The 16,908-nt window shown below is 44.3% G+C and overlaps 1 protein-coding gene across 1 annotated transcript in view; it reads right to left on the reverse strand.

Moving 5' to 3' along the window:
• The window catches only part of LOC139390807 (adhesion G protein-coupled receptor B1-like), a 69,403-nt gene that overhangs the window by 42,855 nt on the left and 9,640 nt on the right, over positions 1-16,908 (reverse strand). Inside the window, exons 2-8 of the mRNA XM_071138212.1 lie at positions 9,131-9,289; positions 6,981-6,986; positions 6,062-6,187; positions 5,172-5,342; positions 4,409-4,573; positions 2,241-2,405; positions 1,960-2,124 (exon numbers count right to left, since the gene is read on the reverse strand). Coding sequence (XP_070994313.1) covers positions 1,960-2,124; positions 2,241-2,405; positions 4,409-4,573; positions 5,172-5,342; positions 6,062-6,187; positions 6,981-6,986; positions 9,131-9,289 — 957 coding nt within the window. The remainder of the gene's footprint in view (positions 1-1,959; positions 2,125-2,240; positions 2,406-4,408; positions 4,574-5,171; positions 5,343-6,061; positions 6,188-6,980; positions 6,987-9,130; positions 9,290-16,908) is intronic.

Genomic DNA, 16,908 nt, shown 5'->3' on the forward strand with positions numbered 1-16,908 from the left:
TCATGTCAGTCACCAATGTTTGAACTATTGTGTGTGTGTTTGTAAGTCTGTAATTGATAAGATTTATTATTTAGCAAATAAATAATTAAGCCAATTTGTATATTGCTAATTCATGATTTATGCTAGGGTTCGTGCAGATATCCAAGGGTTTGCGACATTCAGTAAAGACACCGATGAGGTAATAATACATTAATAAGTGACTGTAATTCATAAGATGTGAAAATATCCAAAGAGTTAATTCTGGGAATGAATACTGTTTAAATATTTTCCAGTGGTGCCCCGACTTCCTAGTTAATTAAAGTTACATGATTAGTTTAATCACTTAAGGAATAATTACACATAGAGAATTGATTTGATGATATAAGTCTTCACATTTAATGATAGTCAACGCTACGAGACTATCTATGGGTATCAGGGTAGACGTGTTATCCTCGACCCACTCAGTTTTCCGCCACAAAACACCAGAAATTTGCCAAATATAGTTAAACCAGCTCACCTTTTTTTACACTATGATTTGATTATAAGATGTTCAATTATTATATTTTAAAAAATATATTAAAAAAGGAATAGTTTCACCATATTAAAATGAGAGTTCAGTTCATGTAACAGGGTCGACCTTAAAATGAGAGTTCAGTTCATGTAACAGGGTTGACCTTAAAATGAGAGTTCAGTTCATGTAACAGGGTTGACCTTAAAATGAGAGTTCAGTTCATGTAACAGGGTCGACCTTAAAATGAGAGTTCAGTTCATGTAACAGGGTTGACCTTAAAATGAGAGTTCAGTTCATGTAACAGGGTCGACCTTAAAATGAGAGTTCAGTTCATGTAACAGGGTTGACCTTAAAATGAGAGTTCAGTTCATGTAACAGGGTTGACCTTAAAATGAGAGTTCAGTTCATGTAACAGGGTTGACCTTAAAATGAGAGTTCAGTTCATGTAACAGGGTTGACCTTAAAATGAGAGTTCAGTTCATGTAACAGGGTTGACCATAAAATGAGGGACACTAATCACATGAAATAAATAATCATCTTCAGAAATGACTTTATCAAAGCAACAAAATAACTAACTCTTTACAATGATGGTGAAACTTGGAGACATTTTGGGATTAAGTGGGTTATAATCTTCCTAGAAGTGACACAGGGTTTGTTTTTGTATTTTTATCGATTTCTATTAGCTGCTGCCAAGGCAGCAGCTTCTCTTCCTGACATACAATATAACGGAGGACAGAGGGTTGACGGAGGAAGTGTCAAAATGCTGCATTTTTCTATTTTAGATTTATTGAATTCTCCATCTGGTCTATATTAAAGGGGACTTTATTTAAAGCAAGAATCCTTAATTGAAACAATAACAAAACTGTCACCTCTCCTGTGTTCTGGTAAAAAAAGTTGAGGGATGGACCTGGAGAAATGTAACCACTCTCAAATTCAATAAGAGTTATGATTGCAAGTACTGATCATCCATAACATCAACATTATACTTTAAACCATGTTTTGAGGCTATACCGTGTTTGCTTACATTTACATTGTTTACAAACATTATAGTAAAATATGCTTGTATTTTTTGTTCTGATGGGGTACAGTTTGACAGTTGAACTAAGCTCATGAGGCATTTATAAGCTATATTCTTCAAGAATCAATCGGGTAAATACGGTATCATTAATTTATAAGTATAAAAATGGATGTAACAACTCCAGCTATAATATAACCGTTTTTTTAAAGGCAATATTGGTGCACAATTTCTACTTAAAATATCAAAAGGTACGCAAAAGGCATTCAATTCGTGAAACAACCCAAATATGTTCAATTTTGACAAAAGATATGAAGCAAAAGTAAATATGAGATAGTATAATAAAAAATGACAGATTGCCGATGACATCAGCTGATGTAAGGAGGGCTTTATAAATACATTGGATAGATTGATTAAGAGCACACCTTTCCATGGCTGTGTTCTGACTACTCACCTGGACACCGCTTCTCATTGCAGCGTCGCACCTCCTCCCGATCTCCAGGACAATTTTCACCCCCAAAGAAGGGCCCATAGCAAATCCTCTGTCTCTGTTGGCTCCCCCCGCCACATGTCTTGGTGCAGCCCACCCACGACGTCCAAGGATGCCACTTCCCCTCCACTAAGACATAGAAGACAGCTCTAATGGTTAAGATCAGGATTAGCGTAGAGTAAACTGATCCTAGATCTGTATACCTGTGGGCAACATCTACACAGAGTTTTGACAGCAGATGTTACCTGGGCACTCCCGTAGGAAGCAGTCTCTGGTCTCTATCCACTCCCCGCGACACTCTGATCCTCCGTACGAAGGTCCATTACACTCCCTGATCCGCTGCATGGTCCCATTGGAGCAGGACGCAGAGCATGAACCCCAATTAGCCCACTCATTCCACACCCCATCAACTGGGACAGCAGAGAGAAAGAGAGTAGAGCAGAGAGGGAGAGGGGTATGGGAGAAAATAAGAGGGAGAGAGAGACAGAAAGAGAGAGAGAGACAGAAAGAGAGAGAGACAGAAAGAGAGAGAGACAGACAGAGAGATCATGGTCGGAAGATTACATGCACTTAGGTTGGAGTCATTAAAACTCGTTTTTCAATCACTCCACAAAATTCTTGTTAACAAACTATAGTTTTGGCAAATCGGTTAGGACATCTACTTTGTGCATGACACAGATCATTTTTCCAATAATTGTTTACAGACAGATTATTTCACTTATAATTCACTGTATCACAATTCCAGTGGGTCAGAAGTTTACATACACTAAGTTCACTGTGCCTTTAAACAGTTTGGAAAATTCAGAAAATTATGTTGTGGCTTTAGAAGTTTCTGATAGGATAATTGACATCATTTGAGTCAATTGGAGGTGAACCTGTGGATGTATTTCAAGGCCTACCTTGAAACTCAGTACTTAAGGAACATGGGAAAATCAAAAGAAATCAGCCAAGACCTCAGAAAAAAATTGTAGACCTCCACAAGTCTGGTTCATCCTTGGGAGCAATTTCCAAACGCCTAAAGGTACCACATTCATCTGTACAAACAATAGTACGCAAGTGTAAACGCCATGGGACCACGCAGCCATAATACCACTCAGGAAGGAGACGCGTTCTGTCTCCTAGAGATGAACGTACTTTGGTGCGAAAAGTGCAAATCAATCCCAGAACTACAGCAATGGACCTTGTGTTGATGCTGGAGGAAACAGGTACTCAAGTATCTATATCCACAGTAAACTAGTCCTATATCAACATAACCTGAAAGGCCGCTCAGCAAGGAAGAAGCCACTACTCTAAAACCACCATAAAAAAGACAGACTACGGTTTGCAACTGCACATGGGGACAAATATCATACTTTTTTGGAGAAATGTCCTCTGGTCTGATGAAACAACAATAGAACTGTTTGGCCATAATGACCATCGTTATGTTGGAGGAAAAAGCGGGACGCTTGCAAGCTGAAGAACACCATCCCAGCCGTGAAGCACGGGGGTGGCAGCTTCATGTTGTGGGGGTGCTTTGCTGCAGGAGGGACTGGTGCACTTCACAAAATAGATGGCATCATGAGGGTGGAAAATGATGTGGATATATTATATATCTCAAGACATCAGTCAGGAGGTTAAAGCTTGGTTGCAAATGGGTCTTCTAAATGGACAATGACCCCAAGCATACTTCCAAAGTTGTGGCAAAATGGGTTAAGGACAACAAAGTCAAGGTATTGGAGTGGCCATCACAATGCCCTGACCTCAAACCTATAGAACATTTGAAGGCAGAATTGAAAAAGCGTGTGCGTGCAAAAGGCCTACAAACTCGACTCAGTTCTTCACACCAGCTCTGTCAGGAGGAATGGGCCAAAATTCACCCATCTTATTGTGGGAAGCTTGTGGAAGGCTACTCAAAACGTTTGACCCAAGTTAAACAATTTAAAGGCAATGCTACCAAATACTAATAGAGTGTATGTAAACTTCTGACCCACTGGGAATGTGATGAAAGAAATAAAAGCTGAAATAAATAATTATTTCTGCTATTATTCTGACATTTCACATTCTTAAAATAAAGTGGTGATCCTAACTGACCAAAGACATGGAATTTTTACTTTGATTAAATGTCAGGAATTGTGAAAAAATGAGTTTAAATGTGTTTGGCTAAGGTGTATGTAAACTTCCAATTTCAACTGTATTAGTTTGTCTACGTCTCTGTGTGCATAACGCAACGTACACACATTGTACATGTTTTGATTCAACCTTCGTGCATAAAGAAGAACCTTTTCACATGACCTTCTCAGGGATAATTTGTCTCTATATAACCATAGAAGTGACTGCCATGATGACTGAAGCACTATATAGGGAATACTGTAGGGTGCCATTTCGAAAGCAGATGAGTATGAAAGAATCCAGTGAGAAATCTGCGTAATCTCACCTGGGCAGACAGCGATGTTGCAGAACTTGGTCTGCTTCTCCGGCCCCATACAGGGGTCTCCCCCAAACTGAGGGGGCTTGCAGCTGCGCGTGCGATCCCGGTAACCACGGCCGCAGGTTGACGAACACAAGCTCCATGGCGACCACTCATCCCAAGTCCCATGCACTGCAATCAGAGCGGCTAGGGTATGATTTATAGAGAGAACCACACAGACCTTCCCTTCACCATGACAACAACAACAACAACAACATCAACTCCAAAACACATAATCATCCAACACTCTATGATACAAACCAGCCTGATGCCATAATGCCATCACAAACATCCTTCTCTCAGTGACTGCATGGTTCCCCTGTGTAGACTACTCTGACCTTATTTCAGTGTTTAAATGTATTCACCTGCATAGTTCCATATTAAAGTCCTGGTCTGGAGGGTTATTGTCTGTTACGTAAGAGAAGCCCCAGGATGCATTGCACAGAGAGGTTCTGTAAAGACAGCACCAGGAAGTTGGGCATCAGAATAACTATTCTGCTGCTCAGCAGGTAAGCCCCATGCCCATCTCTCTGAGGCAGAGGCTTCGAAAGAGGATTTGTATAGGGCTATAGACATCCAGGCCATGGAGTTATTCAGTGGGAAGAAGGAGTAGAGATCTTCAGGGGGAGAGAGGAGGGCTTGTATGTATGAGCGGAGCCAGGAGAGGGCTGGAGACGAGGGGCAGCAAGGAAACAGCTGGGAGGGGGGTAGGTGGAGGGGCTTAGCTTACCTGGACAGACGGCAGAGTTGTTGCAGGGCCTCTGCTCTCGGAGCGGGCCGCTGCACTGGGTGCTGTAGGAGGAGGAGACACAGAAACGCGTGCGGCTCTGCCAGCTCTCACCGCATGTGGCCGAACACACACTCCACGACGACCACTCCTCACCTGACGCAGTCTGGTCCACTGAGGGGGAGGGAGGAAGGGAGGGAGGAGGAGAGGAGGAAGGGATGGTCCAGGGTGGAGGGGGGAGGAGAAGGGCCGAAACTAATTATCATGCAGGAGCAGCCTCCCATTGGCCAAAATAGGAAGGGGCGTGGCATGGTTTGGCGTAGGGGAGATTCTGTGCTGCCAGGCTCCCTGGGCTCTGATTCCATATCCTTAGCATTGACTTGACATACAGGGGAAGGCAATGCGATTGGTTACTGGATATGTCAATCATTTCCCTGGCTGCCATGACTGCCCAATGCATTCAGTAGACCCGGTTAGTCAGTCAAGCCTAGTCTGACCAATGGGAAAAGCTGGTCAGTCATGGCTGTCCAATGGCAGGGGTGAGGGGACCTGATTCGCTAATTCAGCGGAGACTTATCCACTTTTCAAGACAGGACACAATCTCCAGTATAGCGGCTACATTCATGACCTCACAAAACAACAAAACAGCAAACAGTTTCACTCTATTTATTCAGGGTCCATGTTGGAATTAGTGCCGTGGCACTTAGGCAAGAAAGAGTTTGGGAGATTTTGATGGATGTACAGGCCTATGTGAGGGAGGGATTCAGGGATAGCTAGCTATAGCCTTGGTGCAGTGACAGACTATAACGGTAGGAGGTGGTCCTGTGTGGTCTGTGACCCAAGCGGCTGTTAGAGACTGATGCATGGGCTCCCTCTGCGTCCTGTTGTCTTACCTGTCTGTGGGGCCTGCTGTCCGCCGCCACCGCCTCGCGTCTTGTCTACCTCGCCACCGCCGCCATCACGCTTGCGGCTGTCCACGGAGCGAAGTGATTGGCTGCGAGTGAGATGACGGCCTTTGCCTAGAGGGGTGGGGCAAGGCCAGGGGGGGAGGGGTTAGCAACTTAACCACCAATGGCATTTTGTTTTTAGGACACAACCGTGACGTGATTGGTCACCCAGAAGAGCATCAGCCAAACTTGGGAATTTTGTATGGAAAACCAGGTGTGGTGTGTGATTGTGTGTTTGTGTATTTACTGTGTCTCTCACTGTCTTTTTTGTCTTTGGAACCGTGATTGTTAGTTCACGAACAGATGGAATAAGAACATGGAATTCTGACATTGATCACAATCTATCAAAACATCTATAGTTCTGAAGACTGGAAGAGGGATACAGAGCTATTGGAAGCCCTGTTCCTAAGTCCTCCTTACTTCTATAACATGGATTATATGCACATTGCAGTGTGAGGGATTCTTCAGTCTCTTTCTTAAGAGTTATCCTTCTGTATTTGCCTTGAGAGGTTGACTATGTCCAAATAATAGCATCGATCAAAGTCCCCTTTCCAACATGGCCTCCTTACATCACAAGAATGACTTGTTGGACGGAAGAGAGTGGAGGGAATAAAGGACAAGAGAAAATAAAAGTACATAGAGAAATAACAGAGAAATGAGATTGAGAGAAGAACAAAAGAGAGAGAGAGTCAAAGAGAAACAGACATAGATATTTAGATTGAGGAGGACGTACACACATACCCACATATACACACTAGTGGTGCGCAGGTCAGCTGTTTGTTCACACATACCCGCCAGCAATTGCTAATAATCCATCTGCAAACCCACGACTGTATGAGATAAAGTGAAAATCTGAGGCCCACACCCGTCCCTAACCCGCTAATATAGAATAGTAGGCTACAGTCAGAGACGCTGGAAATTGTTTTTGACACAGGAGGTGCCGGATTTCTTTTTGCCTGATTTAGATATGTTCCTGGTTTATAATTTACAACATTTTGGTAGGTTGGGCTGTGAAAACTGATGATAATAAAGATTGCACCTCTACAGATGGTATCTGACTGCACATTCTCTCAAGATGCTCAAAGTAAAAAATCATATTTCACCTGCATTTGGTGTGACATTTTACTGCAAGAAATGCTTCATTCTGTTAATATCAAGGCTATGTGAGAGTTTGTAGACCTACAGTCAGTGTCCAGATGTCAGTTTCCATTTAACCCATCTGAACAGTAGGATACAGTTCCCTTGATGTGTCATTGGCCTATTTGAAGTCCCCGTCTTGTGACTGTTGAATTTGTATAGCGCCTCACAATCATCACACATAACATCGCCGGCACTGCTAGCATCCTATTTGAACACTTCACCAAATCTTTCCCAAACATGACTTTTCTGGCCTCCCTTCTATTTATTTTCAACTCTCTTTTTTTGCAGCTTTTCTCTTATTGAATTACAGTAAACTCTGACATTGTCCATTTTGCCTCCAGGGATCAACATTAATTGTTTCTGCCCGTTCCCAAAAGCATTTGGTGATTGGTGTGTAGACTATTTGGCACGTGTATATTTAGGCCCTTAAGCTTAGGCTTGGGCACTAATGCCGGATAGCCTAAAATAATGAAATGAAAATGTAAATATAGCCTATAGATAGAAATTACACAATAATTATTAATTTATGGATTTGTTAAGTTATTGTTTTTTCTTTGTTCAACCCACCTGCCACCCACCGGCACTTCATCCACACAATATGTCATGATCTAAACATGCCCGCCCTGCGGATATAACTACATGGATATAACTACAGGGATGTAACTACAGGGGTATAACTACAGGGATATAACTACAGGGATATAACTACAGGGATATAACTACAGGGATATAACTACAGGGATATAACTACAGGGATATAACTACAGGGATATAACTACTGGGATATGACTACAGGGCTATAACTGCAGGGATGTAACTACAGGGATATAACTACAGGGATATAACTACAGGGATATAACTACAGAAATATAACTACAGGGATATAACTACAGGGATATAACTACAGGGATATGACTACAGGGATATAACTGCAGGGATGTAACTACAGGGATATAACTACAGGGATATAACTACAGGGATATAACTACAGAGATATAACTACTGGGATATAACTACAGGGATATAACTGCAGGGATATAACTGCAGGGATATAACTACAGGGATGTAACTACAGGGATGTAACTACAGGGACATAACTGCAGGGATGTAACTACAGGGATATAACTTCAGGGATGTAACTACAGGGATATAACTACAGGGATATAACTACAGGGATATAACTACAGGGATATAACTACAGGGATGTAACTACAGGGATGTAACTACAGGGATATAACTGCAGGGATGTAACTACAGGGATGTAACTACAGGGATATAACTACAGGGATATAACTACAGGGATATATCTACAGGGATATAACTGCAGGGATGTAACTGCAGGGATGTAACTACAGGGATATGACTACAGGGATATAACTACAGGGATATAACTGCAGGGATATAACTACAGGGGTATAACTACAGGGATATAACTACAGGGCTATAACTACAGGGATATAACTACAGGGATATAACTACAGGGATATAACTGCAGGGATATAACTACAGGGATATAACTACAGGGATATAACTGCAGGGATGTAACTACAGGGATGCAACTACAGGGATATAACTGCAGGGATGTAACTACAGGGATGTAACTGCAGGGATGCAACTACAGGGACCGCAGGTTATGAGTCAACCCGCACATCACTCACAGACACACGCATACGCACGCACACACTTACACACACACACACACACACACACACACACACACACACACACACACACACACACACACACACACACACACACACACACACACACACACACACACACACACACACACACACACAGAAACACAGAAACAAACACACACATACACACAGGTACGCACACACATGGTCGGGGCAATGTCTTTGTCAAGCTCACCACTGCAGGGCTGAGGGTTACAGGGCCTTCCCTCCTCCACTACTCCCTCACACAGGTATGTCTCCTCCGGGGGAGATTGACAGGTACGGCTCCGGGTCTGAACGCCACCACCACAGTCACTGCTGCACTCCTTCCACTCCGCCCACACACTCCAGCCACCTGTAGGGGCACACACACACACACACACGCATGCACGCACGCGCACACGCACGCACGCACGCACGCGCGCACACACACACACACACACACACACACACACACACACACACACAGTAAGTCACTATTTTCATGCAAAACATCCCTTTAAATTAAAACATAAAGGTGTACAGGAGTGATAAATGTCATTGTCATTTCAGAATCCATGTCCAGCAATTCTCATTTGAGGTTTCTCCATTAAGATGTGGCTGTAGTTATGAGGAAGAGGAGGAGGAGGAGGAGAAATGTATAAATAGCAGCAGCTGAATGGTCTTCTTCTCTAAGCCTGCATCCCACATGGTACCCTATTCCCTATATAGTGCACTGGGCCCTGATCAAAGGTAATGCACTATATAAGGGATAGGGTAGTATTTGGGACACAGACTTTGTGTCTTCTCTATGTCCTATGGTTCATGAATGTTTAATGGGGCAGACAGATGCCTTTCAGCTCCCACAGGCCCCCACAAATATGTATTAATCTGCATGAATAGAACATGATGCTGGATGACGTCCAGACACACACAGTTTTAATTACTCGCAAATCAGTTTCCTCAGGGCAACCGGCGGTTTGGGTTGAGAAGGAAGGGAGGACCTTGAAGAGCACAGTGCACGTGAAACAGTTAATTGAGAGGAGGAGGAGAGAGAGAGAGAGAGAGAGAGAGAGAGAGAGAGAGAGAGAGAGAGAGAGAGAAAAGCAAAGAGGGGCAATGTTTCATTAAAATACTTTACACCCAGGTAATCCAAGGTTTAAAGGAATTCCATCCACACAATCTAAGGACAGAGAATAATAGTTTTAAATGGAAAAAAGCCTCAATATTGTTTCTGAATTTAGCTGTTGATGCACCACTGAGCACAGTCAATACCCATTTGTTTTCTCCAGGATGACCGACTGAGGCCAGATTGTTTACTTGTGACTGTGAAATTGGATTTGTTTAAGTTTCTGTGACCAGAGTCCATCTCCATCATCCAATCCCAGGCAGCGCTAACAGTAAACCACCAAAACATCCAATGGGAGAACAATAAATAACCCTGCTGAATAGCACCACACCAAAACACCTTGTCCACCAGTCAGAGCAAAGTCAAGCACCCACCCAAACAATGACAAGTACAGTACCTCCCCCCTCATACACACACTCAAATTTAAATGTGCACTAAAAAAGCCCTCAATGCTATTTTAAATGGATGCATTGTGGCACATTGACTGCTCCTAGGGGCAAATGAAGAGGGTGAAATTATAGCTAAATAACCTTCAGCTCCTCTTCCCCTTGAACCATTTTGGGCTTTTTAGGATGAAATGCTGCAGCATATGAATACAGAGAGAATGAGAGAGTGCTGTTTCCGTGGAGGGTGTTTGTCAAATAAATGTTTTGGAGAGAGAAAGAGAGAGGGGAGAGAGAGAGAGAGAAAGGGAGAGAGGGGGTAGAGAGGGAAAGAGTGAGAGAGAGAGAACAAAAACTCAATTTGCAGATAAGATTATCTCAGAGAAACAACAGAAGAGTATGAACTTTTGTTGTCCAATAATCCCAGTCAGGCTGGGGGGAAGAGGATGGGAGAGAATCATGCAGAGTTTTCTTCCTCTGTCCTCAAGGACATTTCATTATGTTCTAAAATAATTGAGTGGACTTCAATTGTTGGGCTTTGCAGCACAGCCCAGCACAGCCTAACCCAGCCCCGTGTATCTAAACCCATTACAGTCTCAGTCACTCCTTCATCACACGAAAACTTCCTCCTCTCTCTCCTCCTCTTTCCGCTCTACTCCCTCTCTTCACCTCTGTCCTCCCTCACTCTTATTGTCTGTTCTTCTGCCCCCCCTCTCTCCATATGTCTCCAAATCTCATACTGTACTTTCTCCTTCCCCTATCTCTCAAGCACACATGCACACTCATTAAAATATATGTAGTACAGTTCTCAGTGTGCGTACTGTAAGTGTATTTGTGTGCGTGTGCATGCATGGGTGTCCATCTTTCGTAGTTAACTTCTTCTGAAAGTCACCTTCCCCTCCCATTTGGAGCACTGTAACGGCTGCACTGGCATATCCATTACATATCAGGTTCCTGCTCCAACTGAAATCATCAATACCAGGCAAACTCTCCAACCCCCCGGAAAATCACCCCTCTACAATCAATACAGCTAATGTAACCCTATCTTAAGAGAGCGAGAGAGAGAGAGAGCGAGAAAGAGGGAAGGAGTGAAGGGGTAAAGACTACATAATAAATCTAATCGATAGTTGTGTATCTCTGTCTGAGCATAATAATGACGGAATGAGTTTCCGTGAATTTACTGTGTATAGGCTTGTGAGTATTATGTGTGTGTGTGTGTGTGTGTGTGTGTGTGTGTGTGTGTGTGTGTGTGCATACAAGTCTTGTGTGATTAGTGTCTGGGCTGAGCGGCTGTATGGTTGAGCTCTATCACACGGCTAGTGCTGACACCCAGAGGACAGAAGCAGTCAACTGCAGGCTGGAGATAACACACACACACACAGAGAGAGAGAGAGGGGGGGGGGGGGCAGAAAGAGCAAGGAAGGGAACGAGAGAGAGAGAGGGGAGAGGGAGAGAGGGGGAAGGGAGAGATAGGGAAGGAGAGAGAGGGTGGTAGGGGATGAGGAAAAAGGAAGGCGACAGAGAGATAAGGAGGGAGAGAGAGGGGAATATACTGTATGATAGTTCATGTGTAAAGTTTGCTAGATGTTCTACATTGTCTTTGTCCGCACATGAGAGCACACATCATTGAAAATTAATACATGAAGAGATAGAGAGACAGTGAGAACAACCTGTGTATTTTCCCTTAAACAAGTAATTACCCTGACCACATGTAAATAACACACATTCACCATCAATGACATAAAGGTCAATGATACTAAGACAACATTCTGCAAAGCCATGACAACATTACAATTTGTCCTTCTCCCTCGTTCTCTCTCTCTCTCTCTCTCTCTTCTTTTCTTCTTCTCTATCTCTTTCTCTTTCCCTTTTTCCTACCCTCTCCTTCACCCTCTCTCCCTCCCTTTTTCCCTCGCTCTCTCCTTCCCTCTCTCTCTCTCCATCTGTTTGTGTTCATTCAGACAGTGCTATAGGCTGCATCCAGCAGGTATAATCCAGTGCCTACAGTCAGTCATTCAGTATCCTGCTCTGGATAAATATTTGAACAGCAGCACTCACACAATCCCATCCTATCGATCCCTCTCCCTCCCTCCTCTCCCTCTGGGGCCAGGAAGCTTAAACTCAGGTGTCCTCCCAGAACTATATCAACAGCCCTACCCGGTCTATGGTGACATTACCACCTATTCCCTCTAACCCCATCTAACATTCCTATTCTTCAGGTCCAACTTCAAACCTCCCAGCACAACATCAACACCCTTACCAGTTTGGTGGTGACATTATACTCCATGCACTTCAGTACCCATCCTCAATCCTCTGGTGTCATTACGGCAGGGGCGGCAGGTAGCCTAGTGGTTAGAGCGTTGGACTTGTAACCGAAAGATTGCAAGAGCGAATCCCCGAGCTGACAAGGTACAAATCTGTCGTTCTGCCCCTGAACAAGGCAGATAGGCCGTCATTGACAATAATACTTTTTTCTTAACTGACTTGCCTAGTTAAATAAAGGTAAAATAAAAAATAAAAATGTAAATGACCCCTTACCCTGTCTAACCCCCTATCCTTCAGTTTCCATCCTCAACCCTCTGTCATTACCCCCTACCCTGTCTAACCCCCTATCCTTCAGTTTCCATCCTCAACTCTCTGATGTCATTACCCCATACCCTGTCTAACCCCCATCCTTCAGTTTCCATCCTCAACCCTCTGTCATTACCCCGTACCCTGTCTAACCCCCTATCCTTCAGTTTCCATCCTCAACTCTCTGATGTCATTACCCCATACCCTGTCTAACCCCCATCCTTCAGTTTCCATCCTCAACCCTCTGTCATTACCCCCTACCCTGTCTAACCCCATATCCTTCAGTTTCCATCCTCAACTCTCTGATGTTATTACCCCCTACCCTATTCTAACCCCATATCCTTCAGTTTCCATCCTCAACCCTCTGTCATTCCCCCCTACCCTATCTAACCCCCTATCCTTCAGTTTCCATCCTCAACCCTCTGTCATTACCTCCTAGCCTATCTAACCCCCTATCCTTCAGTTTCCATCCTCAACCCTCTGTCATTACCCCTAGCCTATCTAACCCCCTATCCTTCAGTCCCCATCCTCAACCCTCTGATGTCATTACCCCCTACCCTATCTAACCCCCTATCCTTCAGTTTCCATCCTCAACCTTCTGAAGTCATTACCCCCTACCCTATCTAACCCCCTATCCATTAGGTCCCATCCTCAACTCTCTGATGTCATTACCCCCTACCCTATCTAACCCCCTATCCTTCAGTTTCCATCCTCAACCCTCTGTCATTACCCCCTAGCCTATCTAACCCCCTATCCTTCAGTTTCCATCCTCAACCCTCTGTCATTACCGCTAGCCTATCTAACCCCCTATCCTTCAGTCCCCATCCTCAATCCTCTGATGTCATTACCCCATACCCTGTCTAACCCCCTATCCTTCAGTTTCCATCCTCAACTTTCTGATGTCATTACCCCCTACCCTATCTAACCCCCTATCCTTCAGTTTCCATCCTCAACCTTCTGAAGTCATTACCCCCTACCCTATCTAACCCCCTATCCTTCAGTTTCCATCCTCAACCTTCTGAAGTCATTACCCCCTACCCTATCTAACCCCCTATCCATTAGGTCCCATCCTCAACTCTCTGATGTCATTATCCCCTACCCTATCTAACCCCCTATCCTTCAGTTTCCATCCTCAACCTTCTGAAGTCATTACCCCCTACCCTATCTAACCCCCTATCCATTAGGTCCCATCCTCAACTCTCTGATGTCATTATCCCCTACCCTATCTAACCCCCTATCCTTCAGTTTCCATCCTCAACCCTCTGATGTCATTACCCCCTAGCCCCTCTAACCCCCTATTGTTCAGTTCCAGCTCCCAACCTTAACACCTACCAGGTCAATGGTGGCATTGACCCCATGTCCCCTCTAACCCTCATGTGCTTCCGTTCCAACTTATTTAGTCCTGTACCCCTGATAACTTTAACCAACATACTGTACTCAACAACTACGTTTGGAATCGCTTTTCTGTTCAGGAAAGAATTGAAATTCCTATTCAACAATGGAAAAATCCTCATTAAAAATAAATAGTTATTTTCCATTTTCAAATTTAAATTTGAATTCATTTCCTGAATAATTCTCTGAATATAAAAGGAATTTACCCCAACATCTGCCCCATCATGCCACACCCTGACAGTTACCAGCTCCAACCTCTACAACACAAAACAGAACCTCCTCTAACCATCAACCTAACACATCCCTTTAAACCACAACATCCCTTTAAACCACAACATCCCTTTAAAGCCCTAATATAACCTGTGAGCCCAGCTCCAGCCTTTACCTTCCTATTAGTCCGGCTGAATGGACCTATTGTCTATAAATACTTATCAGGTGGAGGGGCTGTATGCTCTCAGGTGCAGGTCAGTCAGGCAGACACTTCAATTCTGATGATGGATGCTTCACTTCAGAGGGTGTGATAAGAAAAAGCTCAAAAGGTCCTTTGACTGGTAGGGATCAAATGGCGGCTATTCTACTTTCTCTATCAGACTGACAGACAGACAGGGAGACGGAGAGGGAGAGAGCTAGAGAAGTTACCAGGCTTTGCTTATTTTCTCTAGACACATCCATCTTCAAGCAGGAACACCTGCTCTGATAAGGGGCTAGCAAATCGTTGTGGGCGAAAATATAGGAGCACGAATACGCACGGACAGACACACATGTGCACAGAAACGCGCACATGCACGCACACACACGCAAACTTGTTTGTCTGTCAATAATAAACACTTTAGTTTTGAAAACAATACATTTTCCTTGGTTCTGAATTCATCTAGAAAATGTTTGTTTTCATCTTGTTTGTGTCTGAGATGAGAAATGTTGGAAAGCAAGAAAAGCAGCAGATGATTTGACCTTAACTCAATAAGAGAGAAACAGTTTGACTCCAGCTGGAGGTTGTTTACAGGTTGTTACTTACAAGTCGTCCTCGATGTGCAGGGTGTCAGGCTAATGTGTTCCTATGGTTACGGCCAGGGCCTCTGTATCTATTTCCTCCATGGTGAGTAAACTGCCCACCCCCTCACCCCCCTCCATTTTCTCCTGGGCAGTTTGTGTGTGTGTGTGTGTGTGTGTGTGTGTGTGTGTGTGTGTGTGTGTGTGTGTGTGTGTGTGTGTGTGTGTGTGTGTGTGTGTGTGTGTGTGTGTGTGTGTGTGTGTGTGCATGTGTAGTGTGCAGAGTTAGAGGGTTTTTTGGGACTTAAAACAATCCCCACCACTGAAATCCTCATTCCTCCTCCTCTTCTCCACATCCTCCTCCGGTCTCTGTAACTCGTTCTGGAGCCCAGCAGGTACCTCTTCTAATGAAAGTGTCACTGTCGTCATTCTCCCTCCTACTGTCTCACAGTTACCAACCAAGGACATTACAATACACTGCTTCATTTCCATGTTCTAAAGGAATGGTTACCTATTTAAAAAACCAAGGACAGCTACTACTGGACTCCTGCCCTGTAGGACGTGTAGAGAGTGAGAGAAACACACACACATACACACACACTCCTAGCACAGAGTGCACTGTGGTAGATTCTCACCACGCTCTGTAATACTCTCATACATCTGAAGCCCTTCTCTCCCCACACAGCGTGGGATGGCATTGTGACTCACAGAGAAAGAGAGGGATGGAAGGATAGAGAAAGAGAAGGAGGAGGTGGATGAGGATGAGGAGGGAAGGGGGGGGGGGGGGGGGTCAGGGCAAACCTCAGGTCCTATCTCCCCCTGCCAGAGTGGTGGGCTGGAGAGAGGGGGCCCTGGAGCCTGTGTGTGTGCGTGTGGTTGTGGGTTTGTTTGTGTGTGTGTACGTGTATGGTTGTGGATTTGTGTGTGTGTGTGTGTGTGTGTGTGTGTGTGTGTGTGTGTGTGTGTGTGTGTGTGTGTGTGTATGGTTTAGGGTTTGTGTGTGGGTCTGCTTTGGTTTGGAAGAGCACACGTGACATGTCTGTGCTAATGAGCTCTTCTCCTGGGCCTGCCAGGCTCTGACCAGACAGAGAGTGTATGTGTGTGTGTGTGTGTGTGTGTGTGTGTGTGTGTGTGTGTGTGTGTGTGTGTGTGTGTGTGTGTGTGTGTGTGTGGGAGGTGGGCGCTGTGACAGGATACCACCCCTGCTTGTCATTCCTGGGTATATCACCAACGAGAAAAGAGCGAAAAAAAGCCAGTACATCCCACTGAGCTACTGCTTCATCCCTAACAAGGGCACAGAGACACACACTCTCACACACAAACACACACATGCACTAGAACACTCTCTTAGCAGACACACATAGGCACCCAGGCGTACACACACAAACCTTTATGAGGACACACATTGAGAGACAAAGGCACACACACACACAATGACATTTTGCAGTGCCTTTGGGCGCACGGCGGCAGTAAACTGTACACTGCTGCCTGATCAGAGGACATTCATCTTCATTCTCCCTCTCATCAAAT

The sequence above is a fragment of the Oncorhynchus clarkii genome, chromosome 3, assembly GCF_045791955.1.
Source record: "Oncorhynchus clarkii lewisi isolate Uvic-CL-2024 chromosome 3, UVic_Ocla_1.0, whole genome shotgun sequence".
NCBI lineage: Eukaryota > Metazoa > Chordata > Actinopteri > Salmoniformes > Salmonidae > Oncorhynchus > Oncorhynchus clarkii.